This window comes from Colias philodice, chromosome 29 (assembly GCF_061535455.1).
Source record: "Colias philodice isolate Cphi_HAF_F1 chromosome 29, ilColPhil1 Martin Lab GWU primary, whole genome shotgun sequence".
Lineage (NCBI taxonomy): Eukaryota > Metazoa > Arthropoda > Insecta > Lepidoptera > Pieridae > Colias > Colias philodice.
Genome location: NC_143114.1, coordinates 2564270 through 2591909, shown reverse-complemented (window position 1 = coordinate 2591909; position 27640 = coordinate 2564270). Strand labels below are relative to the sequence as shown.

The 27640-nt window shown below is 36.8% G+C and overlaps 1 protein-coding gene and 1 long non-coding RNA gene across 10 annotated transcripts in view; one reads left to right on the top strand and one right to left on the bottom strand.

Moving 5' to 3' along the window:
- The window catches only part of Lrrk (Leucine-rich repeat kinase), a 147950-nt gene that overhangs the window by 78116 nt on the left and 42194 nt on the right, over nucleotides 1–27640 (bottom strand). For 8 of the 9 annotated variants that reach the window (XM_089712745.1, XM_089712743.1, XM_089712744.1 and 5 more), the window contains 24 exons: nucleotides 27186–27273; nucleotides 26749–26871; nucleotides 26236–26423; nucleotides 25661–25760; nucleotides 24777–24949; nucleotides 23782–23972; nucleotides 23010–23139; nucleotides 22186–22318; nucleotides 17089–17213; nucleotides 15269–15374; nucleotides 14614–14771; nucleotides 11191–11391; nucleotides 9935–10102; nucleotides 9267–9407; nucleotides 7891–7993; nucleotides 7127–7236; nucleotides 6536–6658; nucleotides 4411–4597; nucleotides 3791–3907; nucleotides 3161–3251; nucleotides 2614–2742; nucleotides 1786–1896; nucleotides 704–861; nucleotides 6–139 (listed from right to left, as the gene is read on the bottom strand). In XM_089712745.1, the coding sequence (XP_089568871.1) occupies nucleotides 6–139; nucleotides 704–861; nucleotides 1786–1896; nucleotides 2614–2742; nucleotides 3161–3251; nucleotides 3791–3907; nucleotides 4411–4597; nucleotides 6536–6658; nucleotides 7127–7236; nucleotides 7891–7993; nucleotides 9267–9407; nucleotides 9935–10102; nucleotides 11191–11391; nucleotides 14614–14771; nucleotides 15269–15374; nucleotides 17089–17213; nucleotides 22186–22318; nucleotides 23010–23139; nucleotides 23782–23972; nucleotides 24777–24949; nucleotides 25661–25760; nucleotides 26236–26423; nucleotides 26749–26871; nucleotides 27186–27273 (3288 nt within the window). The remainder of the gene's footprint in view (nucleotides 1–5; nucleotides 140–703; nucleotides 862–1785; nucleotides 1897–2613; nucleotides 2743–3160; nucleotides 3252–3790; nucleotides 3908–4410; nucleotides 4598–6535; nucleotides 6659–7126; nucleotides 7237–7890; nucleotides 7994–9266; nucleotides 9408–9934; nucleotides 10103–11190; nucleotides 11392–14613; nucleotides 14772–15268; nucleotides 15375–17088; nucleotides 17214–22185; nucleotides 22319–23009; nucleotides 23140–23781; nucleotides 23973–24776; nucleotides 24950–25660; nucleotides 25761–26235; nucleotides 26424–26748; nucleotides 26872–27185; nucleotides 27274–27640) is intronic. The other variant, XM_089712746.1, reaches the window with a different exon arrangement.
- On the top strand, nucleotides 4859–6322 carry LOC149475798 (uncharacterized). Its single transcript, XR_016317964.1, has 3 exons — nucleotides 4859–5157; nucleotides 5489–5737; nucleotides 6226–6322. It is a non-coding gene; the product is annotated as an uncharacterized LOC149475798 (long non-coding RNA).

Below are 27640 nucleotides of genomic sequence, written 5' to 3'. Positions count from 1 at the left end.
CTCACCCTACACCTATCCTCAGTGAGCGGATCGTCACTTGCAATAGACTGAAGACTTTCAGAACTAGGCGCGAGTTTACTGCAGTCGAGCCGAGCTATCTGCTCGCGCGTGATCGCCGAATATGCGTATACGTATACATCTGGAAAGAGAAATATAGGATATAAAACCATTTTCTCTGAAATTTATAGATATAGAATAACGGTTTAATAGTTTTTTTAGGTATAAAAAATCACTGATAAGCTAAAGAGCTACCGCATCAAAAAAGTTCACCCATCCAATTTATGACCGTTCCAACTGTTGCTAAACCCCGATTATTTTTTGATAGAGCGGCAACATAAATACATCAGCGCTGAAAATTTGAACTGTCTTTCTATTATAACTAAAAATGAAATACCATTTACAAAAAAAAAATATGTATATGCGGGAACAAGAAATATACGGAAATTAAATAAATGTGTAGCATACAATGTTTCAAGTATGTACAACCAATCATATTTTTTAATCATTTGAGGGTAGTTCCATATATCATTTTGACAAGCAGCCAACACAGTAGGCAAACTTGGACTTCAGTATGCCTACATCGCTATGATAAAAACATATTTTTAACTATTTAAGGGTTATAGTAGGCAATCTAGGACTTCAGTATGCCTACAATGGTATAGCAAAAACACATTTTTAACAATTTGAGGGTATTTTCACATACCATTTTTACACGCCGCCAGTACTGTTGGCAGTCTGGGACAAGAGGCCAAATACTTGAGGGCCATGGGCCGTGGGGCGGGGACACTTTCCGCCCCGCTCACGCCTTCTTCTGTTATAGTGTATGTGAACAGACCAGCACCACCCGCCCATAGTTCTATTCTGAAAATCGTATTGAACTTATTAATGGTCAAGAATTTTTCATTTCTAAGGGCGGCCAAACACGGACCGCTTTAAGCGCATCACACACGGTGAAGATACTATAATATTTTATGTTAAGATTCTCTAATATAAAATATTACAGTATCTTAAGGTATCCGGTATCAGCGTTTTGACCATCATTTTTCTTTTTGTCATTGCGTACTAAGACCCCTGTAGAACCACCATCCTGTTACAAATGACCCGAAACACTGACACAAAATTTCGGGTCATTTGTAACGGACTCGACGGCTCGACCGCGACCGCGCGGTGAAATATAGTCATTTATTCACTGCCGTACACGGACTGCTCGAGTAGTCGCGACCGCTTCAAGCCGTCAACTGCGCGGTTTGTAGCGACAGCTCGAGCAGTCAGCGACCGACCGCTCGAGCAGGCCGTGTACGTCGCTCAGCCGTTAACTGCTCGAGCAGTCCGTGTACGGTCGGGCAATGAAAATCAATCATCAAATATCAATAAAAAACTGCTCGCACCTAATCAGCACGGGATGACATTTTTTTGAAGATTTTCAATTGAGGATATTGTCCTAAACCAGGCCGAGACAAAAATAACCCCCAAAATTTTTAAAATTTGTTCAGCCGTTCTCGAGCTATAATTAGAAGTGGTGTAATTATCACGACTTTCTTTTAATTAGATATCAATCATTGAATCAACCAAAAACCAACTATACATCAAGCAATCACGAAACGCTGTTGCAAGTTGGATTTCTATGGCCACATATACACATAATATATTTTCCATATAATTTTGTGTAATAATATATGACATTTTGTCAAAACATTATTTGTTCTTATTTACTCAACTTCCCTGGTCAATGGTCAATCGACTGTAAAAAAATCAAACATAGAAAAATTATCAAAATAAACTTACCCATTCTCTGTATGCACTGCGGTTAGGCAATTCAGCTCTGTGGCTGTGCCTAGCTCTGTTAACACAAACGTACTCTCCGCTTGTGGTCGCTCTGACGACACTAGGAATAATCTGGAACGAAATAAAATTAACATTAATTCATTATCTAAATTAATATTATTAAGCTGAAGAGTTTGATCTCAAGAACTACTGGTCCAATTTGAAAAATTATTTCGGTGTTGGATAGCCTATTTATCGAGGAAGGCTATATATCATCATGCTAAGACCAACAGAAGAGGAGCCACGCGGGTGAAACCGCGGATTGTAGCTAGTATTTAATAATTAAACTTAATATTTAGTTTTATAGCATTCAAATGCTTTTATAAATGAAATTCAATACATTTCTAAAATAATAGAATTTGTTTTTTAAATTTCGCGGATTATTTGAAAATTTCTCAATAAATAAATTTTCAGCGCAAGTTTTGATGTAAGTACTAATAACAAGATTCAAAATCGCCTAAAAAAGGTCGTAAAAAATGTAGGAGCGTATCAAACATAAATTGAAATTAACACCTTCTTTGATTGCAGTAATGTTCAGTCTAATTTATAGATTAATAGAAAACTCTGTCTGTGTACACTCGTAGGCAGAGTCTCTCTTTGGACAATTTTTTGGTGTTATTGTGATGTTAGTTGTTCATTGAACAAATCCACCCGCTGTTTCGCACGCTTACCTGTACCTGTATCTAGCACACTTACCTGTACCTGTACCTGTATCTAGCACACTTACCTGTACCTGTACCTGTATCTAACACACTTACCTGTACCTGTACCTGTATGTAGCACACTTACCTCCCACAGGTGAGCGCTAGAGCGACTCTATTGAGCGGGTCGAGGTTTTGCAGCGCGGCAACACCGGACCCGCCTCCACCTGCTGTTTCGCACACTTTGGCGCTCCACAGTAACGCGCATTCTGATATCCTGGAAAAAAAATAATAATATATGAATTATTTAGAGACAAAATCACAAAATAACGGTCAAGCACGAGTCTGTGCGCGAGCACGTAGGGTTCCGCACAAACCTGTTTATTATTATAATATGTTGTTTTGATAGACAAAAATACAGACAAATAAGTTTTCCGTTTTGTGGTTCGGAACCCTAAAAATAGTCAAATTTAACTAAAACTAAAACTAAACTAAGTACTATACTTATTAACATAAACGGATAGATAAAATGTACACTAAACAAAAGCCAACAGACCCAAATAAATAATTAGCATACTCTATCGAGACATTATTTCATTACACTCAAAAAGCAATCTCATTATTTCGGGTACATCAATTCCACATATACAAAGCAATCTCATTATTTCGGGTACATCAATTCTATAGATACTCACGAGTAAACAGACACTCGTCCCACCGAGTCGCCGAGCCACATGTTTTGACCGACACGACACATCACTGTCACTATCACTGGATCGGCTTTATCTGGAATATTAGGAAATATTATTTAAGAATAAAATAAAAATATAAACTAATAATTAAATAAAGGAATCAGAAACTTTTGGACGGATTCTAAGCATGATTTATTAATAATAGGCCATCCACACGTCTGCCGAACAACGTGACAAACAACGAACACATAAAGACAGCACTATACGAAGAAAACAAACTCTTCTTATTACTTATTTCCTTCTCGCTTCTCTGTATAGCGCCGTGTCTGCCGTCCCTATGTGTTCGTTGTTTGTCACGTTGTTCGGCAGACGTGTGGATGGCCTATAATACTATCTTTACTAATATTATAAAGCTGAAGGGTTTGTTTGTTTGTTTGAACGCGCTAATCTCAGGAACTACCGGTCCGATTTGAAAAATTCTTTCGGTGTTAGATAGCCCATTTATCGAGGAAGGCTACAGGCTATATATCATCACGCTAAGACCAAAAGGAGCGGAGCACCGCGGGTAAAACCGCCGAGCACAGCTAGTTATAAATAAAAAGAAATGATAAAAATAAATTAAATATTTATCACCTGGCGGCACAGTAATGCTGTGATGATGATGAAACGTGGTGGGCGAGGTGATGAGCGTGTGCGCGCGCTCTGGTTCCGCACCGCCGTACCAGATCTCCCAGCCTTCTGGGTTCTCCTCTGAAATAATTGACATTACATACCGATTCCTTATTTTTTTTAATTTTCCAGTTAGTTCACTAACTGGAAAATTAATAGCTGAAAATGAATGTTTTTAAGTTTTAAGTTATTTTAGGTTTTTTTTTTTAAGTTAAGGTTTAATTGGAATGGAAAGACACACAGGAGTAATATAGTAGTTTTCTACTGGTGAAGTTAGTATCGAAATTATAAGAGAAGTCGTTGAGCTTATACCTCTACGTTAAAAACTTAAATGGTGTATTGTCCCTACTAATATCCTTATAGCGGTCGGGGCCTCATTTGCAGGACTATAGCCGCGTCCCTCAGCGCTAGGAACTGCATTAGTACCAAGAGGGCCCCACTTCTAGGACCCCACACTCTCCCGTTATTCCGAATAGCATTCGTCGCAGCTTCTCTTACCTAATACACCACAAAAGCTCCGTTCTTTTTATTATTCCCTCACAATTATCTCCGACCAGGGCCCCTAATCTGGGGCCCTAACTTACCAGTCACATTCCTGATAGCAGTAGCCGTAGCAGCTCGAGCCTGCCTCACAACAGCCGCGTCCCTTAAGGCCAGGAACTCAGGAGCTGCAGCCACAGCCACGAGGGCAGCGGCGGAGGGCCTCAGTTCTGGGGCCCCGCTCCAACAGCGACGCATCGTTTCGAGCATACTGCATGGGTATTGCAGGTCCTAGGGTATTTCAAAATATTATAGATCAATAGGAATTGGTATACGGCGAGGCAATGGTCGCCTTTTTTAGATACACAGAGGGCCGAGACAAACGTCAAAACGCAAAGGAATAGAATCCGCTATCAATACTAATTGACATAAGCGTATGATGTTTTGCTAAGGACTTGTTCACCCTACCAACGACTACGACAATCACGAACAAAATTACAATCCAGTCGCATTTTAACAAAATTGTGCAGAACACAATTAAAAATAAAATATTAACCTCGTAACGCCCAGATACCTATTAAAAGGCATGCAGCTCGATAGTGGTACGGGCCCAAGCTGTTATCCAACTTTATGACATAAACGCCCACGGTACCTTTTTAAAGGTATCTGACAGTATCTGATTTGAAAACGCAGTAACATTTTAAATTACGCGCCAAATCTAATTACTGTTTTTTATCCGGCTACTGGAAAGTATGTTTTTGTCTATGGTTAAGCAATAGTGCCAATAGAAAAAGAAAATATATGTAATTTCCGGCGAAAAGTCTGGCCATATTGACTGACTAGAGGACGTGGTAAGTTCAATCCATGATTATTGATGCAATCTTAGGTTTTTAACTGAGAGTATCTTACTCTGCTTGTTGACAAATAAGTAAATATTATAATTACATTTAGATTTACGCGAAAATAAAGAATATGCGTGTAAAATAACCTCGTAAAATCTGGATACCTTTTAGAAGGTATAAGAGTATTAACATATTATTGGATTTTAAAAGGTATAAGGGAATACACCACTAATCAATTTGATTTGCCTTTGCAACTTATGATTTAGACCGTTTTCTCCTTCATAATATAAAGTAAATTATTTAGTCTGTTATAGAATATTTTAGTACCTATCCTTTTCAGGTAACCCAATGAGAGATGAGCAAATCGAAGAAGCTTTAGAAGTATTAAATCAGTCAGATATAGAAGAGTATGAACTATTTGGAGATGAGGATTACAACATATGTATAAACCAAAACCAAGAAAGCTCTTCCAGTTCTGAAGAATCTGAAAATAATATTTTTTTATTAAAAACCAACTCTTATTTGCGAAATTATTTAAAACTTCTATAGAAATATATCAATTTACCTACTATCATTCTGATTTTAAAAGGTATATGGGTTGCTATTATATAGTGTTTTTGGGTCCAATTTAGAAACTTGCTAATTTTTGCTTCTGTCATCTGTTGGAAGTGGATTTCTTCTGATAGAAATCCTAAAACACTTGATAAACTAGCCTTTAAAAATAATAAGTACAGAAAATAATGATCATATTGTTCAAAAATTGATATTTTTTTCTCAGATTGTTAGTGTGAGATATCTTTTTGGTCATTAAAATTTTGGAAGACATGTATTAATCCAAATATTTGTGTTCATTGTTTTTTGTAATATAAAATAAACCCTATATTGTCTACCGCTAATCAATAATTTAAAAAATACGAATTTTGCGAAATCGGGTTTTGTAATACATTAAAGCCCATATGCCTAAATAAAGAATAACGAATTTGGGGTTATTTAGTGTCTCAAAACCTTCCACTGACATACATTTACATGCAGAAAAAATCCCACACTCATACGGAAATAATAAGGCACTTTTTTTAGATTTCATCACCTCCGGGTCCGCACCATGTGAACCTTTTAAAAGGTACTTGGGCTGCAAGCCAATGTTTGGTAAAAATAGCCTGGGCGTTACGAGGCTAAAATTTCCTGTCGTTTTGGTGATTGGAATTTTTTTTAGATCAATGAATGAAAAAATGGTTTCTGTTAAAAAAGTCATAAAAGAAATAAATAAAAACGTTTTTCACCATTCACAATACTTTTTAAAAACAGAAAATGGTCCCACGTCTCAAATAAAACTATCAGGTCAAAAACACTGAGTGACATATTATTATTTCTTTAAATTTAAACTCACCCTGGGTGATAAAGGAGGTCGAGCCCCCTCCAGCACAGCTTCTTTCACTGCCTCGTGACCTTCGAAGGGCTGACGTAAGGTAAATATTTCGTATAACAGCATGCCAAAGGAGAAACAGTCCACCTGAAATATAGGAAATCGATTTAAAATTATTGGAAAAATTACTGAACATAAATATATTTTTTTTCAAACGGCCTTCAAATGAATAGAACTGGACATAATTACGGACCAAGCAAAAAACACTTGAATTCAGTAGTTCTGTCACAACAAATCCAAAAAATAAATACACTTGAATTGATAACTTCCTCCTTTTTTAAGGAAAAGTTGAAAATTAAGAAAGAAATAACGACATATTAAATGTACTAAAGGTCACGTTCTCAAAAAGATAGCATGATGGGTAGAAATTAAGTGCCATATCATCAATTTTGGTGATAATAATTCACATAAACAACAATTATCAGTTGTTTTTATTAAAGTTTTATTTCACCACACTCTCCAGCGAAAGATATCCTATTTTGAATCAGAAAATGCTTCCTTAACCCAAAAACACATGTCTAAAACATCATCTTTTTCTCAAGTCGGTTAACTCACCTTCTCCGTATATTCCTCCTCACCATTGTACCTCATGATCTCAGGCGCCATGAAGCCCTCCGTACCTCCGAAACCTTTTGTGCCTGATGGCGGAGCGAGACGGGAGATGCCTATAGACAAACATATTATTTACTAGCGGTCCGCCCCGGTTTCGCCCGTGGTACATATTTCGCAATAAAAGGTAGCCTATGTTCTTTCTCAGGGTCTAAAGATCTGTGCCAAATTTCATCAAAATCGGTCCAGTAGTTTATGAGCCTATTCATTACAATCAAACAAACAAAGTTTTCCTCTTTATAATATTAGTGTAGATTATAAAATTATCATAATTTACTAGCTAAACCGGCAGTTGTTCTGCCCTTGTGCTCCTATTACGTTTTATCTCTATAAGGACCTTCCTTGTGTCTTAACGAAAACGTTAAAAAATAAGCCGGATTGGTTATGAGCCGTTCTTGAGTTCTACGCTTAGCAACGCACCAGTCAAACTCGATCATTCGTGAAAACATAACAAGTAACAAACACACAGAAAGACAAATATAATTACTATAGAAATTGTTTATACTGGAATGGAATATGGATACTTAGAAGACCTCTTATCTTATTCAAAAAATTCACGGAGCAAACGCTATCGGAAATCTACTTTTGAATTCCTTCTTAGTGAAGTCAGTAAGTCCTATTATCTTTGCAAAGTGGCTTTAAGTTTCTCCTATTTTCAAAGTCGGTATAAAACATTCTCTTTCTAAGAATGCTTAAAAACAGTAACTTACCATAATCTCCAAGTTTCACATGAACATCAATCGGGTCCTCTGCGCTTTCAGCAGTGTTGGCTTCTTGAGGTGATGGGAAAGTCCACACCAGGACATTTTCCGACTGAAAAATAACTTTCTCTGATTATATAGTCACTAGGTATTTGGGGTGACAGGGAAATTCATTGGAAGATGTTGATGTTATTATGAGGAAGACGATTATTGGTACTTTGGAATGCATATGAGAGATTACCTAGAAGTCCTTTACTTTATTTACTTATACCCGGCGCGGCCTAAGATGATCCCTATGACAGTTCGTCTTAGTGATTGCTCGTATGATGGATCGTGTCGATACTTTACTATTTTATAGGCTAAGGCGTGGTTTGCATTCAGCCACGTCGGTAAACATGTTTTTACAAATATTATAAAATGAATTTTTAACGTCTATTATGTAAACGAAACGGTAAGTAAAACGAAAGTTTTCCAAAACATAAAAATGCACCTTATCATTTTCTCGTAATCTTTAACCCGTTTAACACAGTGTATATTATTTTATCATGAAAATGGAATCCCCCATTTAATTTTTCTAAAAAACTTATATTATCATAGGTAAGTAAATTAACGCGAACGGTAATTAATTAATTAATTATGCTGCGATCTTCTGTTCCATTCAATAGAGAATGAACTATAGCTTAAGCATGGAAAAAATGTGAACTCGTTTCCATTATCGAAATTTGTTTATCGATACTTTCCGCACTAGTCGATAAATGCCAACGATGTAAGTTTTGAAGGACGTAAACGTAAAGTCAGATTGATATAATTTCTCGTAAATGTTAAGAATTGTTATAATTCCAACGGAATATCATTGTAATGGCATAAAGCTACGTAAAAATTAATAAATGCCATTATTAGACGCCTCCAATACGTTTCTAATTTAATGGTGACGCCATTACAAGTTTGTCTCTTGAGAATAACTGTCAGTGTCATAGGGATCATCTTAGGCCGCGCCGGGTATAATATAAAATCTGTTTGCCCAGCAATAAATGGAACGGTGTAACAGATTATATAAGGTACACAATCCATAAAGGTATTTTATGGCCGTAGCAGGTAAAATAACATTTCAACGTCCGTAGCTACGTTATAAGCGACAGACACTTTATAGTTTTTTTGGCAGAATAGGGCAATTGATCTAGGTGATCATTTACAGCTAGTTCAGTATAATGCAATGTAAACGTTGCAGTTTTGTAAGCAATTCAACAAGGCCATTACTCTTTCTATATTTATGCAATAGATACAGTACACAATTCAATCAGGTAAGTTCTACTCTTTTTATATTTATCGAACAAAAAAAAATTAAATTTTTAAATTCTATAACCAACCCCCCCTTCCCCACGTACCTTCAAGTCCCGATACAGCACTCTGTGCGCATGCAAGTACTCCAACGCACGTGCTAACTGCAAAGTAAGCGCACGCGCAGCACGTGCACCGACCCGCACACCGCACCCGCGGTACGTGCGGAGCGTGCCTTCCAGTGAACCCTGGGATTATTAAACATTATTATTGGAATCATCACAATCATCATTATTATTAACTATTTATTTACAACATTATCTTCATATTTAAGCATTGTCATTGTAAGGCCGTTTGAATACCAAATTGCGCTCGACACTGGCCTCTTTACCAAACTACCCTCATTTCAAAAGTTTCTGTGAATTATATAATTAGACTACGATTTGTACTGTCGCGTCGAGGATAATTAATATTTATTATTATTTGTCTCCTATAACACAGGTTTTTTTCCTAGCATAGGAGACATCGTTCAAATTGTTCAAAATGTCACAGTATCACATATTATAGTTATTATATTATGTAAGTTGTCTGTTGTGTTGTAACCATGTTTGATTGCAAATAAATGATTTGATATTTACCGTTTCAATACCAAACTGCGCTCCACAATAGCCTCTTTACCAAACTACCCTCATTTCAAAAGTTTTTGTGAATGACTACGATTTGTGTTGTCGTTGAAATTAATATTTATCCTAGGCCGTTAATTGAAATACTAGACCTGCGGCGCGATGGCCAGCAGCAGCGCGAGCGGCGCCGGGCAGGCGGCGAGCAGCGGCAGCACGTGCGGGTGCCGCAGCCGGCTGAGGATGCCGAGCTCCTGCCGCAGCCCGCAGTACGCGCGGCACGCTGCGGCCAGCGGCTCCCGCTCCCAGCGGGATACCGCCGCCTATAGAACATTTATATTGTCATTCATATAAATATTAATTGAGCAAGTATAGTCATTGAAACACAAATTGTTATTAAAACATGTATAGTCATTGAAACATAATGTGCTATTGGAATATGTATATTGTAGTCATTGAAACACAAATTGTAATTGGAACGTGCAAACTGCATAGTCATTGAAACACAAATTGTTATTGGAACGTGCATACTGCATAGTCATTGAAACACAAATTGTTATTGGAACGTGCATACTGTATAGTCAATGAAACACAAATTGTTATTGGAACGTGCATACTGTATAGTCAATGCAACATAAATTGTTATTGGAACGTGCAAACTGCATAGTCATTGAAACACAAATTATTATTGGAACGTGTATATACTGTATAGTCATTGAAACACAAATTGTTATTGGGACGTGCATACTGTATAGTCAATGAAACACAAATTGTTATTGGAACGTGCACACTGTATAGCCAACGAAACACAAATAGTTATTGGAACGTGCATGCTGTATAGTCAATGAAACACAAATTGTTATTGGAACGTGCATACTGTATAGTCAATGAAACACAAATTATTATTGGAACGTGCAAACTGCATAGTCATTGAAACACAAATTGTTATTGGAACGTACATACTGCATAGTCATTGATACACTAATAGTATACTGTATTATCATGTAATGTTATTGGACATATTTTCGTTATAACATGATTCCAATGTAGAAAAATACTCTTTAGCTTTTATACAAAGTATTTAATCAATATTTAAAAACATTAAAAGCTCAACAGTATAGTCACTGAAACACAAATTGTCATGTATGGAACATACTATTTTTCGCTGTTTCCAATGACATTTTGCAACTATTCAGCTTTATAATTTACTAGCTGCGCTCCGCGGTTTTACCCGCAGTTCTCAACTCTTGTTGGTCTTAGCGTGATGATACATAGTCTTCCTCGATAAATGGGCTATCTTATACCGAAAGAATTTTTCAAATCGAATTAATAGTTCCCGAGATTACCGAGTTCAAACAAACAAACTCTTCAGCTTTATAATATTAGTATAGATATGGTTCAACAAACTCACCCTGTACGCAGTCAGCGCGTGTATCGAATGCGGTGCACTAGGCGGTACCGGCTGTAACGCCTTCACGGCAACTCGTCTCACAGTGCCGCCCGTACGCCAGGCGCCCGCAGCCACTGTACCGAACGCACCGCGCCCCACCACTGCGCCGAGGGTCACGTGCTCCCAGCGGGCACGCTTGCTCTCCTCCACGTCGAGGAGTAGCTGCGTGACGTCACAGAGAACGAGTGAATGAATGAGGGAGTGAGTGAGTAAGTGAGTGAGAGTTGAACACAATAAGAGAAACACAAACAGTCTCGCTAGACAATAAGACATGTGCTCCACGCGCACGCTTGCAGTCCTCCACGTCGAGGAGTAACTAACCGAAGAATTGGTTTAGTATGAAATAAAAGTAGGTAATTAAATGGAGCGAGAGACTGTTCATGTAATTGAATATTGAATTGTGTGTACATTTAAATAATTAGATTAATTAACTTTCTTTTTTAATATTTGCACAACCAATCGATGGGTAGAATATATTAGCCACATAATATTGTAATTAAAACATCTATAATTTGTAACTACATTCTTGCAAATAAATATAATTTGAATTTGAGCGTGTGTGCCGAGCACATGTGTCAGAAATAAAACTTCTTTAACAAGATTCTTTGAATCTTATACCAAAATCTTCGCCTTACTTCATGATTATCAGTATTCCCATGATAGGACCTTGAAATTTAACTCTCAACGCCTAAAGAAGTTTCACTTCAATCTATGTTTAAAAATAAGTTTTTATGAATTTGTTAAACGTCTCGTTTAAAGGGTACAACTATTGAGTGTAGTAGTGTATAAAATTTGCAATATTTGTGTCGACTGACCGGTTGGCTTAGTTGGTAGTTACCCTGCCTTCCAAGCCAGTGGTCTTGGGTTCGATTCCCACCCAGGGCAAATATTTGTGTGATGAACATAGATGTTTGCTCTGTGTCTGGGTGTTAATCTATACTAATATTATAAAGAGGAAAAGTTTGTAAGTATGTATGTATGTATGTATGTATGGTTTTCACGCAAAAACTACTGGACCGATTTCAAAAATTCTTTCACCATTAGAAAGCTGCATCTTTACTGAGCAACATAGGCTATACACATTTTGAAAAAAATTAGAGATCCTTACCAAAAATGCAATAATGTAACCCAAGGTGTAAGAAATTCCTTAATAAAAATGCTGTCATCGCGCGCGCTGCGGAATCTATTGAAGATAGAACAAAAAAATGTTCTACGGTATTATAGAATGGATCAATATCTACAAGAAAGTCCGCGATACCATATGTCCATCTTCAGTAGTTATGTTACTACAACAACTTTTTTACGTTTTCTACTTTGAAAACGTAAAAAAGTTGTTAAAAAGTAACATAACTACTGAAGATGGACATATGGTATCGCGGACTTTCTTGTAGATATTGATCCATTCTATAATACCGTAGAACATTTTTTTGTTCTATCTTCAATAGATTCCGCAGCGCATAGAAGCGCCGACAGTAATCAAACCATGTTATCCTTACACATATATTAATCCTTATCCCATTAAATGATGTTTTATTATAGACTGTTTCAATACCAGCAAAATACTTTTTAAATGAAAAGAATTGGATATTCCATTCAAAAGATATAACGAATTTTTAAAAGTGTCAATCTACAGAAAATAGTAGGTATACTGTTCGAGCAGGCCGTAGTGCGGGGGACACGGAGGAATTCTACCAATATGCGTCTTGACGGAACACAGTGGGGTTTTGGTCAGGAGGCCGTGGGTATCTATGAAACATTTCCCCACTAAAAAAAAGGCCGTAGTGCGGGACCCCGTCCCGCTATTAAAGGTGATTTTCATGTGATTAAAAATTAAACCTATAGTAGACTTTTCACTGAAACGATATCGCTATCTATGCGGGTGAAATCGCAGGGCATTGCTAGTTATCTATATAATTTAATTATCTAAGTATTTAAAAATTATATATGTATGTTTTCCACACTGGTTTCCACAACACAAGCAAAAGCTTAAGTATGGGATCAGATATAGGTAAACCAGAATCTGATGGCAATTATTTATTTATTTATTTATGTATTTATTTATTTCAGGTAACAGACAATAAATTGTACAGACCCATATTATAAATACCTTACAGACTAACATACATATAATAATTTAAAACTAAACTAAATTAAAACAAAACTAAGAATATATTAAGCACTACACTATACACAATTCACGGCACTGGCGGTGTCATATTGCGCTGAACGGGCTTCGGCTGGGTGTTGCGAAGCCGCCCGCGAAACCGCCGGAACACAACACCACGGGGCCAGAACTCCTCGCTCATGAAGGTCGACAGCTGCTCGCTCGGTACACGCACAACAAATGAATTAAAATTCAAATTGTTGCGGGGCTCCAGGCGCTGGACCCTCACGATAAACTTGGTCTTCACCCGCACATACTCCACTACATCAGAAGCTTGGGTGGAGTGGTGCAGGCGGGACACGTACAGCTGCGTCGTCGGTATGGAAATCAAAATTTTGAGTGTGCAACCCTAGGGAAAATGGACTGAACGATCTTGATACTGCTTATTTTTTAGTTTGTTCTCAATATCATTAGTCACATTACATAAGTGGACAATACTGTATTTAATAATGAGATATCCACTTAATATTATGTAGGTACATACTTACATGTATATTGTATAATATACATATTACTTTTACACAGGTAATACATATTATTATTTACACATACCTATATTTGTATGTTCATTATCATTATGCCATGTGAAAATATCGATGTTATATCGATAGAAAACTAGACTGCTTATAATTTTTTATAAAATAAAATAAAAATAAAATAAAATTATATTTATTTTCGTAAGTATTAACAGACACACATTATAAAATTGACTTGGACAGCTTGGACTTGACGAATAGCCGTATTGGAAACTCCTGTAATAAGTTTTCATAAAAATATATTCCAATCAACAAACAATATTATAGTTACCTACATATAATATTTTTTAATTAAAAGTATCAAAGCGGGTAAGTCCAATTTACCAATAAAATCTTCTAAATTGAAAATTGTGATGTGTTTGACCCTTCTTCATCAAATATTTTTCTATACACATTATAAACAACCCCTCTTGCTTGTGATCACAGCGGCTTTTTCGAAATTTTCGAAGATTTTTTAGACAAAATCCTAAAAATTATTTATCAACTGCAAAAAAGACAAATAATTTGACAACCAATTTGATAGTTGTCAAATAAGTTGCCACATGAAAATCTTTTATTTCTTAAATATAAATATGCCATCAGATTCTGGTAGACCTATAGTGCCGTGTGTGAAAATCGTCCTGAAATATTTAATTTATTTTTTAATTGTGTATTTGTGTATTTTTACCCCCCCCCCCCACTCACCACGTCGGGCGCCACATCAGCCAGCTCCACGTCCGCGTGGTGCTGACACACGAGCCGCTGTCCCGTGCACGCGGCCAGTATGCACTCCTCTAGCGTCCAGCACTCGCCCACCGCCGTGTTCCGCTGGACACCCTCCACTGAGCCGAGACGGGATGACGCTGCGAAATATTAGATGAAAAATCTATATATATACATGTATAGATTTCCTAGGAAATGTGTATAAAATAATTTATTTCACACATTTCCGTGCGATTTTAGGAATTATATACATTTCCTAGGAATTGTATACAATTCCTTGATTTCATACATTTCCGGTAACATATATAAAAGAAAGTCGTGTTAGTTACTCCACTTATAACTCAAGAACGGCTGAACCGATTTAGCTGAAAATTGGCAGGGAGGTAGTTTAGAGCCAGGAGAAGGACATAGGATTCTAAATATGTACCACGGGCGAAGCCGGGGCGGACCACTAGTTATTTATAAATTTCTAAATAACTAGTGGTCCGCCCCGGTTTCTTTCTAATTTATAAAATTAAATAAAAAATATTTTAATCTTCAAATCAAATTTTTTGAAATGAGTTTTTACGTTTTTTAATTTAACCCCTAAAAATGGTAACCACACACAAAAAAAAATAAAAAAATGTTCAAATCTCACCAATAGATTCATTTCCAACACCGCTGTCTCTATCTGACGTTCTCGACTCTTCCGATAGTCGGAGACGCCGCGGCTCGTTGTTGCCCATTTCGAGACGTTTTAAAGCCTGGAATTTAATAATTTATTACTGTAATTTAAGAATGAAGGTGATGTCATTTGAAATAAATGCTTTGTAATGATAATAATTTAAATATAGTTTTAAAAGGTTATAAAACGTGTTTTAATAAAATTAATGTTTTGTCACTGATCCTTGACAAGTGTTCAAAGTTTCAATTAAAGTGTGTCAAAATCGAATCTAAAAGAGTCGGTTACATATTTACGGATTTAGAATGATAAAATAAACTACAAAATTTTATGCTGGCTGTTCACTTATGTAATCTCTTAGATTACAAAATAAAATACAGATGGAGCATGTCAATCATTCATCGCCTTTGTCAAAGAAAATACGAAATCAAAAACGAATACGTTCCTCCGCTAGTGCTATAGCGATTCTAGTGTCATGCAATACGTCAAAAGGGGTTTGATATTTTAGTAAAAAAATGCTGTCTTGTGATATTAAAACGCTGTAAAATTTGTTCCCGAAAACAAACAAAAAGATAAAACATCGATTTACAGATTTTCTGTAGATTATTTGGCTTATTTAATTTTGTATACAAATAATAATTTTACAAATACGAAGGAATTCAAAACTTCAACGTATGCTGCCAGTATTTTGAAAATGAATTTGCCATTTTTAGGGGTAAAATGGTTAAAAGATATTCGGGGTAGTGCTGTTGGATTTTTCGATCGTGAATGTGATTATTTGTATAGTGCAATAAAAGTTCATGGTCATTATTAGATTATTTTAAAAAGCATTATACATTTTTTTGTTACTTTTATAAAAAGCATCGTTTTCGCTTGCGATTTAATTCATGTGATATGATGAAAATAAAATGTCCCGCATTCTCGACTAAAAACTACCGCTATTCGCATTCATATGTTCTGAAAAATAAAAACTTTTTTTAATGTAATTTATTTAAGTAATAAAAATTGAATAAAATTATTTTGTCCATGTATAACTTTAGTAGATAGGTGATAAAATAATTTTTACAATATTATAAAATAATATCAAAAACCCGAATTTATATTAAAATAAAAATTAAAACATGACTGCTAATAATTTATGTAGCCTACGTCACTACCACCACAGCTACCTTCATAATTCAGATGATTGCAATGACACCTCATAAGTCACAACTCAAAATCGATCCAACAGTTTATACTGCAGGGCGTGTCAAAGAAATATTATACATACATACCTACACTCGAAAAACATAACCCTCTTTCTTCCGTAGTCGGGGAAAATTTTGGGAAAATTTTCAATATCTGGTAACATAACACCCACACAGAAGCACCGTGTACGTACAGTGCATCGGCGAAATGACAGCACACATAGCTTTATGGAAATGACGATAAATTATTCGGTTTAGTTCGGCAACGCTCCATCTGTCTTTTATTTTGTAATCTAAGTGTAATCTATACTAATATTATAAAGCTGAAGAGTTTGTTTGTTTGAACGCGCTAATCTCAAGAATTACTGGTCCGATTTGAAAAATTCTTTGGGTGTTGGTTACATATCATCACGGTAAGACCAACAGAAGCGGAGCCATGCGGGTGAAAGCACAGAGCACAGCTAATTGACGATCATCAGGCACCGCCCCTCGGACCTGTGACATTGTAACCCTGCAGGTGAAGCTGCACTAACACACCTTTTATGTTTCTGTTTTTTTTTTTAAAAGTGGGGAAATGTTGTAAAGATACGGACGGGCGTGCTAACACACCTGCGCCAAGTGCGCGTCGTGCAGGTCGTGCGCGGGCATTTGCGCGGCGTCGCGCAGGCACGCGGGGCACGGCACCGCGCGCGTGATCAGGCACCGCCCCTCCGACGTGTGCACGAACCGGGTGCCTGCACGTGTCCAATATATATTAGAGATGTAATATTATTGACGTGACAACGTCTTATAATTCGATAGAGCCGGCTGCACGCACGAAAAAACATGACTCATGCGGCGTTACCTCGCTCTGAGGCGTTCCGTGTAAGGCTTGAAGTGCAAGCGAGAGCGCGGAACGAGCGACAAAGAAGCACAATCGGACGTTGTCACGTTCAACTATCGTCAGTAAACCGACTTTACAGACAATCAACTTTTTCGTTACAAAATTTCTCGATTCGGTCCCCGCGCTCAAGGCCCGCGATAGAAGCTATGCAATAGCTTAAAAATAAGTGTGGCACTCGAGGACTGCCGCCGTAAAGCTGTTACGAAAGTGTGAGTGAGGGGTGTTAGGTTTCTTCGTTACAGAATTTTTACATTCGGTCGCCGCGCTCAAAGTCTGAGATAAAAGCTATGCAATAATTTAATAAATATTTCAGGACAATTTTCACACACGGCACGATCTGATCTCATATTAAACTTTCGCTTGTGTTATGGAAACCAGATGGCTGATAAACATACATATATAAATTTTAAATAAATACTTATATAGATAATTAACACCCAGACACAGAGCAAACATGATGAACATACATCACACAAATATTTGCCCCGGGTGGGAATCGAACGCATCTGGCTTGGAAGGCAGGGCCACTACTAACCAAGGCAGGTCAGTCAAAAAATATAAATATAATTTTATAAAGAATAGAAAAAATTCGATCATGAAGTGCGACTCGAACCCGCATCCTTTCACGCCAATCCGGGGCGGATGCTTGACCAATTCAGCCATAGGCAATTCAATAAAGCATTTGAATGCCATAAAACAAAAAATATCAAATTCATGGCAATACAGTCACGTCATGGAGAATGATTATCTGTCTGTCAGTCTATTTGTCCATCTCCTCTTCACGCCACAATCATTGAACCAGTTTGGATGAAATTTGGTACAGAGATACTTTCAGATCTGATAAAGGACGCTAGTAAATAAATAATTGTCTACTGCACAAATCTACACTAAAATTATAAAGAGGAAAGGTTTGTAATTATGTATGTATGAAAAATGAAAATGAAAAATATATTTATTTAAAAACCATATGTTTTTACACAGATACACTTTGATTGACGTTGCACACTTTACACATATTGGCTTAATCTAGGTTTATTAAAAAAGGATTACCTATAGCAAGGGTCTTCAACGTTTATGAAGCCAAGGGCCAACTATACTTTGATATTTGTTCGGTGGGCCGCAATAAAACAAAAACTTTTTATTACTAGGTAGCTGCGCTCCGCGGTTTCATCTGCTTTTTTCAGTTCCAGTAAGAATGTTGAAATAAAAACTAACAATAATATTTAAAGTTATTTATTATTTAATTTTACAGTAAGTACTAAAAGTAATTGAAATTGAAATCAATGAGACGATTGACATTGTTTATTCTTAACTAGCTTATCAATATCAGTCCCTATGGTGGTCGTTGAAATCCTCAAACTGTTTTCTAGGTGAATATCGGTGATTCTACTCCTTGTCTTCGACTTAACGTTTTTCATCCGAGATAATAACTGCTCGCACAGGTATGTGGTACCAAACAGAGATGTCATTTTCAGTGCATGGTCTCTTATCTTAGGAAAATGTGTAGTAGTGATGTATTTTGAATAGAACTCGAACAATCCTAAGTTGAATTTGTCTTTCAAAGAAGAGTTGCATTGTAATTCTATCAACTCCATCTGAACATCATCAGGGACATCTTCGACAGAAACATTGAATGGGCGAGCAAACAAATTCAAGCTTTTTTCATGTTTTCGGAAATCGGTAAAACGCGACTCGAATTGTGTTTTCAGATCCAGCAGCGCGGAATATATTTGTCCATGTTGAGAATTCGACATGACGATAAATGTGGAAAATGCGTGGTCATATTATTTTTTAACTGATTGATCCACAACTCCAACTTCACTTCAAACGCTTTTAAAGCGTCAAATAGTTCATGAACCATATTATCTTTTCCTTGCAATTTCTTATTTAAATCATTGAGATGTGCTGTTATATCAACAAGAAATCCAAAATCACTTAGCCATGCTTCATCACCAAACTGTGGAATAGCTTTATCCTTATTAAGCATAAATGCTGCAATTTCTTTTCGCAAATCGAACACCCTTTTTAACATTTTTCCCCTGCTAAGCCAACGAACATCACAGAAATAGGTAATGTCACCATATTCGGCGTCTTGTTCTTTTAAAAACTCCTGAAATTGCCTGTGGTTAAGACCTCGAGATTTGATGAAGTTAACGGTTTTTACCACAATACTCATAGAAAAGATATAAATTCGTCCATTTATCTTGAAATAACCTGTGTTCATCAACGACCTTCCGTTTTCTACTTGAACTTGCTGCCATCACAATAATTTGATATTACTAAATCAAGTTACAACTTGTTTAAACGCACTGAACGAGCGAATGAGATAAACGTGTCCGAAGTTCTGTGAGATGCAAACCTGACTGACATTGCTTGCCAGCCGCGCGCGCCACTGCGTTTCGGCGACTCCCTCCACCCGCACACCGCACCGTGCGCCCCTACCTGCCAAGCGCGAGCGCGGAAATCAGTTTTGGACTACGCGCGTTTTATTTAACCTATCTGATGCATGAAATAAATAAAATAACATATATTTTTAAATTATATAATAGAAATAAATACATAAAAACAATTTCTATACATATGAACCTCATTTTGAGTAAACTAATGCCGGGCCGCCAAGGATGCTGCCGCGGGCCGCATGCGGCCCGCGGGCCGCACGTTGAAGACCCTTAACCTATAGTACACCACACTAGGCAAGCCTGTATCGTGGGCACTGAGACGTTTTACCAAAAAAACAAAATTAGATGTCCTCGGTATGATCAACGCTTATATCTTACACGTACAAGGCATTTTATCACTTATAAGCTACAGGAAAATAAATACTGAAGATACTAAATAATACAATTAACATAATATTTTATAAAATAAATAAATATATTTATATATACATATATATAGATAATGTTTATATAACAATAAATATAATAAAATATATGAAATAATATACGTGCCGATTATACTCAAATTAAAATTAGAATAATGATGCAAGAAGATTTTCTGTTGATACGTAGTTCAGAGAATTAAGGTAATTAGTTACGATGATCTTTGCTTTTCTAGAAGTACAGTTTTTAATATTACAATTGGAGCTAATTTTATTATAAATAAATATACCAACAAATGGATTGAAACGCTTAGCAAAAGAAGTATTTACACGAACATTTGGTATTTTGTAAATACGCTTTCTCACATAATTCTTGTAATTGGGAGAGGTAATGACCCATTTGTGCGTCGATATAAATTTATCAAGGATAAAAAGTTGGCGAACTGTAAGAACACTAGCGTCTTTATAAAGGTCAAAAGTAGGGTATCTAAAAGGTTTTTGTAACATAGTCTTAAGTACCGCTCGTTGAGCCCTCTCAATACGAATTAGGTTTGTCTTAACGGCGCCTCCCCACGAACCAATGCAGTAAGTAATTAGTGATTGGCATAACGCGAAATATATAGTTTTGAGCAATTTGAAATCGGCAGATCGGCGGAGTTGCTTCATAATGAAAATGATTTTACGCACGCGATCAGACAGAAGATTTATATGATTCTTAAAACTTAGATTTTGATCCACCAAAACATTGAGGTGCACATTCGTCAGGAGATACATTTATTAATTCGATCAGTGATGGGGCGGACGCAGAAGTCTTATGAAAGCAGATAAAATTCGTCTTGTCTAGATTCAGGGTCAACAAGTTACGTTCGAGCCAAGAGTTTACCTGTATCATTCCCTGCCTTGCAGCTAACACTGCCTCATCCCAGCTGCCACCGTGAAAAGTGATAGCAGTGTCATCCGCATAACAAAGAATATCAGCACCGCTAAGTGGGAGGTTGTGAATATCATCCATGTAAAGAATGAAGAGAGTGGGACCCAGGATACTGCCTTGGGGAACACCGTAATTAACTTCTTTCGTGGCACTAACACTCTCTCCAATCTTCACACATTGAAGTCTCCCTCTGAGATAACTTTCGAACCATAGCAGTGCATGTCCCCTGACACCTTTATTATCAAGTTTTCTAAGCAGCAGCGGGATAGAAACAGTGTCGAAGGCCTTCGCAAGGTCGAGAAAAACACTGAGACATGCGTTCTTTTTGTCCAAATGTGAAGATATTATAGATGTCAATAGGCTTACAGCATCTGACGTACTTTTTTGACATCTGAAACCGAACTGACGAGATGATAGAAGATTATTGGACTCTAGAAACTTGGTAAGTCGGGAGTTAACAATTTTCTCAAGGATTTTCGAAAAAACACCTAAAAGTGATATCGGCCTATAATTATTGGGATTGTCACGAACTCCTGTTTTATAAATCGGGCAAACTGCAGCAACCTTCCAGCTATTAGGGAAAATACCGAGTGATAGGCTTCGATTATATATTGACGTTAAAGGATATAAAATTTCTTCCCGAATCTGCTTAATTAGTGAATTATTAAGGCCATCAATGCCAGGTGATTTTTCATTCCGTAATTGTAAAATAAGGTTTTCAACTTCGGATGTATCCGTTGGACTCAAAAAGAACGATTTTGCTGGGATATTGTTCGATTTAATACTTGAAGCTAACGTGTCTTGAGTAATTTGTAATTAATGTATGTATGTATGGTTTTCACGCATAAACTAATGGACCGATTTTGATGCAATTTGGCATAGACAATATTTAGACCCTGGAAAGAATGTTCTTTAATAAAAGGTAGCCTATGTAGGCTACCTTTTATTGCGAGAAAATGTACTACGGGCGAAACCGGGGCAGACAGCTAGTACAAAATAAAGATAAAACACGAATAGTCAAAACGAAACATTATTTCAACGATTACACTATCATATAAACAACATACTCACCCAAACTAGGATACCAGTCCTCGAGCAATAGATCGAGCAAATCCGACACGAGCGCGAGCACTTTCGCGAGCACCGTCGGACTCGGCTCCAGCGTGATACTCTGGGGATACGTGGGCGGGGTGTTTGTGAATACCTGTTTCCGGTACGTTAGTAAAAGAGTGTCAAAAGAAAAGAAAGGAGCAAAATAATTGACAAAGAAGTGCAGTAAGTGTTTATGAAAGATAGTGATGAAAAGTTGCAAAGAAAGTCAGATAGTTTTGTGCATATAAAATAGTTATCTCAAATAGGTGAAAATAAACACGAAGAGACAATACAAAAAAGTGTGTTCGTTTTAGATTCTGAAACGATAATATTGTTTAAGGGATAAAGAAATAATTATGACAGATTATAATATGCTTAAAGGTATTGTTAAGATGGGACAGTAATATACAAAATTAGGAAAGGTAGTTAAAATTGTTGTCCGTATCAAAACTCCGCCTACGCGTATTTAGGCAGAGTTTTCTAATAAGCGACTTTGAACATTTCTGCTTCGAAATAAGGTGTAATTTCAATTCATGTTTTATGCAACGCCTCTCTAAAATTTTTCAAAAGTGTGATTATGAGTGTAATTCTTTATTATACTTCAATACATCTCTACATATAAAAATGAATCCATATTTCCCTTCACGTCATCACGCGTGAACAGGTGGACCGATTTCGATAATTCTTTTTTTATAATAATCCTTGAAGTACGAGGATGGTTGTTATGGAGAGAAAACGTAGACAAGTACCACGGGCGAAGCCGGGGCGGATCGCTAGTATATCTAAAAAAAGCAAATATATACCTGATAACCACCAATAGGCTGGCCATCTTTCCGCCTCGCGACACACGCCTGCGCAGGTAAAAGAATCTCTATACACGCAGATGTTTGCATGTCTAGCTCACACCATACACCCTCTTGGCGGACGCGGAACCTGGAAAATGTAGGAAAATACGTTTTAGAATTAATTTAGATGATATAATGGTAGTTTAAATGGCTGAGTGTTTACTTAGAATCTTTACGTTCGAAACTAGACAAGCGAAAAAGGTACTTGAATTTACAATTTTAAATGTTATGCTTTTTTTGATATAGCTGGATAATTTTTCGGTTGGAAATTCGTTTGTGAACCTCGAAGGACCAAATATAAATTTACAAAACAAATTGACTTGATTTTAAAAGAGCAACTATGGAGTTTCTTGCTGGATCTTCTCCATAGATACTGCTTTCCGAATCGGTGGTATATAAAAAAGGTTATGACGATTCAAAAGTACTTTTATAAGAAGTCTAATTGAATAAATAAATGTTTGAGTTTGAGTAACCCTAATTACACATCTACATCTTACAAAGTTATCTTCCATTACCAGAACTAAAAAAAGTCGGTTTGCACTGGGGGAGTGCCGGCAGAAGTGAAAACTTGATTATTAACGTTGAGCATGTTTGATATTTTGGAATGGTATCCGTCTTACGCTTTTTCGATCAGGTCACGTGTCCTGACGCGAGTTTAAGACTTTATACCCATTACAGAAAAAGTGCTCAACGTCGCTAAAGAAGTTTTCACTTCAAAAAGCCCAGTCACCTCATCTGATGATAAATCTCCTCGGGTTCCACCTCCTCCGCGAGGTTACCCAACAGTGGGTCCTTTGTGGGAGGGATCTCCCGGAGTGAGAGCAGGGTTAACTGACCGCAGACCAGCTTCACACCCGTCTTCCAGACTTTCCATGACCAGCCCAGTTCCAGGGCTTTGGAGGAGGTCTCGTCTAGCTCGATCTGGAAGCGTTTGGTTGGTTTTTAATCGTATTTTAAATAGATTTAATAATTGTTTCTATACAAAAAGAAGCAGAATTTTATGACTGACTTAATAATAGAATTATAAAGCATACACTTGAAGCATTTTCTGGCTCCTGAGACACAGTTTTAAACTAGTTCGGGAGCCGAAGGATTCATTATCTAGACCTTTATAATTATTGTGTCAATAAAGATTTTTATTATTATTTATTATTTTCTCTATTAAATTAAAATGAAAGGTTTACATAAAATGAAATCAGAACATAACATCTTATTAATACATGCGCTTGTTGTCCTCAATTAATGAAAAATAAATTAATATCATCATATAAATTATAGTTTATGTTAAATATTTTATATCCTGTATTCATTGAAAAATAATACAAACGTTTTAGAAGATTTTCTCCTGTAATGGAATCAAAATAAAAAAAAATCCTAATTCAATTTAATACACACGAAGCTAGGACAATTTCATTGTTATCTTTAAATGGCAAGTAATTAACATGCAATAGCAAACTAAATAAATAAATTCGACTGATAAACATGATATAAGGAAAATTTCTACACAAAGTAGAAGAGAAACTTCTTTAGGTTTCTTTAGGCCAATGTCACGTCATGGTAATACCGTCCACGCCACACCACGCGCACATCATGGAATAAGGCGACAATTTTGGTATCTTTGAATCTTGTCAATGTTTCACTTCCGACACGTGTGTTCGTGCCGAGTTTTTTTTCTCAAAATCACACTTCTTCATCAGAAATATAATACTTAACACTATAACTAACCTCTTGCGGCACTTTATACAACTCCGGAGCGGCCGCAGCCAACGCTCCGTCTGCCAAAAGCCGCGCACACAATCTCGCCCAAAACCCGCAAGGAACATACGACATGAGGAGAATTCGTCGTAGTGACCTCCCTCCATCGCGGCTTGAGAGGAGGATACCTCCTGCGCACTCCTCTGAAAGAGATAATCTTGTGAAGTGACTTAAAACTGCGCTGGAATATAAATAAAGAGGTAAAATTGTCGATAGTGGTTTATGGAGATGACTAAATACAGGGCATTCTTTCTAAATTGTCAAATTTCAATAGTTCCACAAAAACGCACTCAAAACCCGCAAAGAACATATGACATGAGTAGGATTCGGCGTAGTGACCTCCCCCCGTCGCGGCTGGAGAGGAGGATACCTCCTGCGCATTCCTCTGAAAGAGATTCTCTTGTGAAGTGACTTAAAATTGTGCAAATGGTAAATATATTTGCTCAGGTTAGTATTTTTTTTGAAGTGAAACTTCTTTATCGGTGTTGGAAAAAAATTTAATGTAACATTTTTTCGTTACGCGTGACATTTTTCCGTTACGCGCCATCTTTTCTTATCCCTACCACGAGTGATTCGACGTATTTCTGTAAAGTTGCATATAGTTAATTATTTTTTTAAAAATAAGGTCATAAAGAAGTTTCACTTCTTACATGTGTACACTAGTACACGCACACATTTTTTAGTTTTGCTGTCTATGACAGCACAACTATTAAGAGAGTCCATAAATCACGCACATCTCTCAATATTTTTGAAATTTTAGTAATTAACAGATCTGTCTTAAGAAATTCATATTTCATAAAAAAAACATCGTATTATACAGTCAGAAGAGAAAGTTAGATCTATCTTATACTCACGTGTGACCATATCATTGTTTCTACCGTCATCACAAGCGGATAACGTACTCGAGAACATGCGCCGCGGTGTGCCCGGCCATGTTCGGGATTTTAGAGCGAGCTGTAAGTGAGAAGTCGTTATAAATACGAAAGTGTGTTTGATTGACTGTCTTTCATGTCGCTACAGAACGATTCTTTGGTATGATTATTATGTCTGAACATAGCTATATAGCTTTTTCCATCAATCGTCGAGGCGCACAGACTCTAGGCATCGCCATATGGTGGACGTTCCATGTACCCGGACAAAGCGGTTCGGATCGTCATTCTTCATCCGAACCGCGAGGGACTGGAACATGCTTTCTGAGTATGTGTTCCCCGACGAGTACAATATGGGGGTCTTCAAGCGAAGAGTGAACGGGTACCTTCTAGGGAAGCGCGCTCCATCATAGGCCACATCTCAGATTACCATCAGGTGAGATCGTGGTCAAGCGCTTCCCTATCACACAGTAAAAAAAAGCTAGCTTTGTTGAGGAATCAAATAAATATTTCTTTCTTTCTTTGAATTATTTTTATTATTACCACTCTAGTGCACTGACCTGCGGCTGCGGCAGCTGCGGCTCGTTGTGCGGCAGCAGCGGCGGCACGAGCAGCGCGCGCCCGTCCCAGCACAGCGCCAGCTCGAACTTGTTCAGCAGCGACACGCCCAGCGAACGGGCTTCCTCCCCGCCCCCCAACGCGGGGGATGCTTTGAACACGTGCGCTAGGTCTTCTACCTTCATTATACCTGAAAAAAATAATTAAAAAACTTGAGAATTGTCAAGGAACAAATAATATAAGCATCATGAAAATAGGTTGACCCAGTCGAAAGTTCTGAACTAACAAATCCAAAAAATAACGTCGAATGAATAGTATTTTTTGGATAAATAATAAAAAAACGTTTTTTAATAATAGAATTGTTCTTGATCCATTGACAAGTGTACAAAGTTTGAACTAAATCTGTCAGTCTAAAGTGTATCAAAATCGAGTCAAGGTCAAAGTGCGGTTACATACAAACATACAAAAAACTTATATATGTTGGTTACATACAAGTGAAGTCAATAAGCACTTACCGTTATTAGCGAACGGATTGATCTCTCTCACAGTGACGACGTGCGCTAGAATGTCGCACAGCCACTGCGGTCGGAGGAAGTATAGCTCTTTGAGTGTCGCGTCGTCGTAGTGGAGGAGGATACCTGTGAGGGGAAAGGGGGGAGATATATTTTATTTATTTATTCGTAATAATACAGCATTACAGTAAATAACATTTTTCAATATATTGATATAAAATTATCTACAGATTGACGTTTTCTTTTCATTTTGGTCGATATAGCTTTCAATAACTATCAAATGTATTTTAATTTTTATTTATAGATAATATTTATGTGCAAACTGCATTAAAAATAATACAATTTAGACCATATAAGACAGTTGATAAAATTCAACGCACTAAAAAATATGATTTCCAATGGTGTTATAATTGGAATTTAAAATTTAAAAAAGAATTTACCATTTTCATGTAAAAACATAGTCGCTTGATGCAGCTCCGCCGCGTCTCTGAACATTTTCAAATTCTTCTGCTGCATGTATTGTGTCACCTGAAATTGAATTATATTAAAAAAATAATATAATGTCTTATACATACATACTGTTATTATAATGTTACTACCGGTCCGCCCCGGCTTCGCCCGTGGTACATATTTTGCAATAAAAAATATGTTCTTTCTCAGGGTCTAAAGATTGTCTGTGCCAAATTTCATCAAAATCGGTCCAGTAGTTTATGAGCCTATTCATTACAATCAAACAAACAAACAAGGTTTTCCTCTTTATAATATTAGTGTAGATAATATATGTCGTTGTAAATAAGTGACTAAATTAAAAAATATGATCTTTACATTACAGGTAAAAACTTAATTTTTGTGTATTAATTGTATCTATATGTGTTTGTGTATATTTTATCTAGTG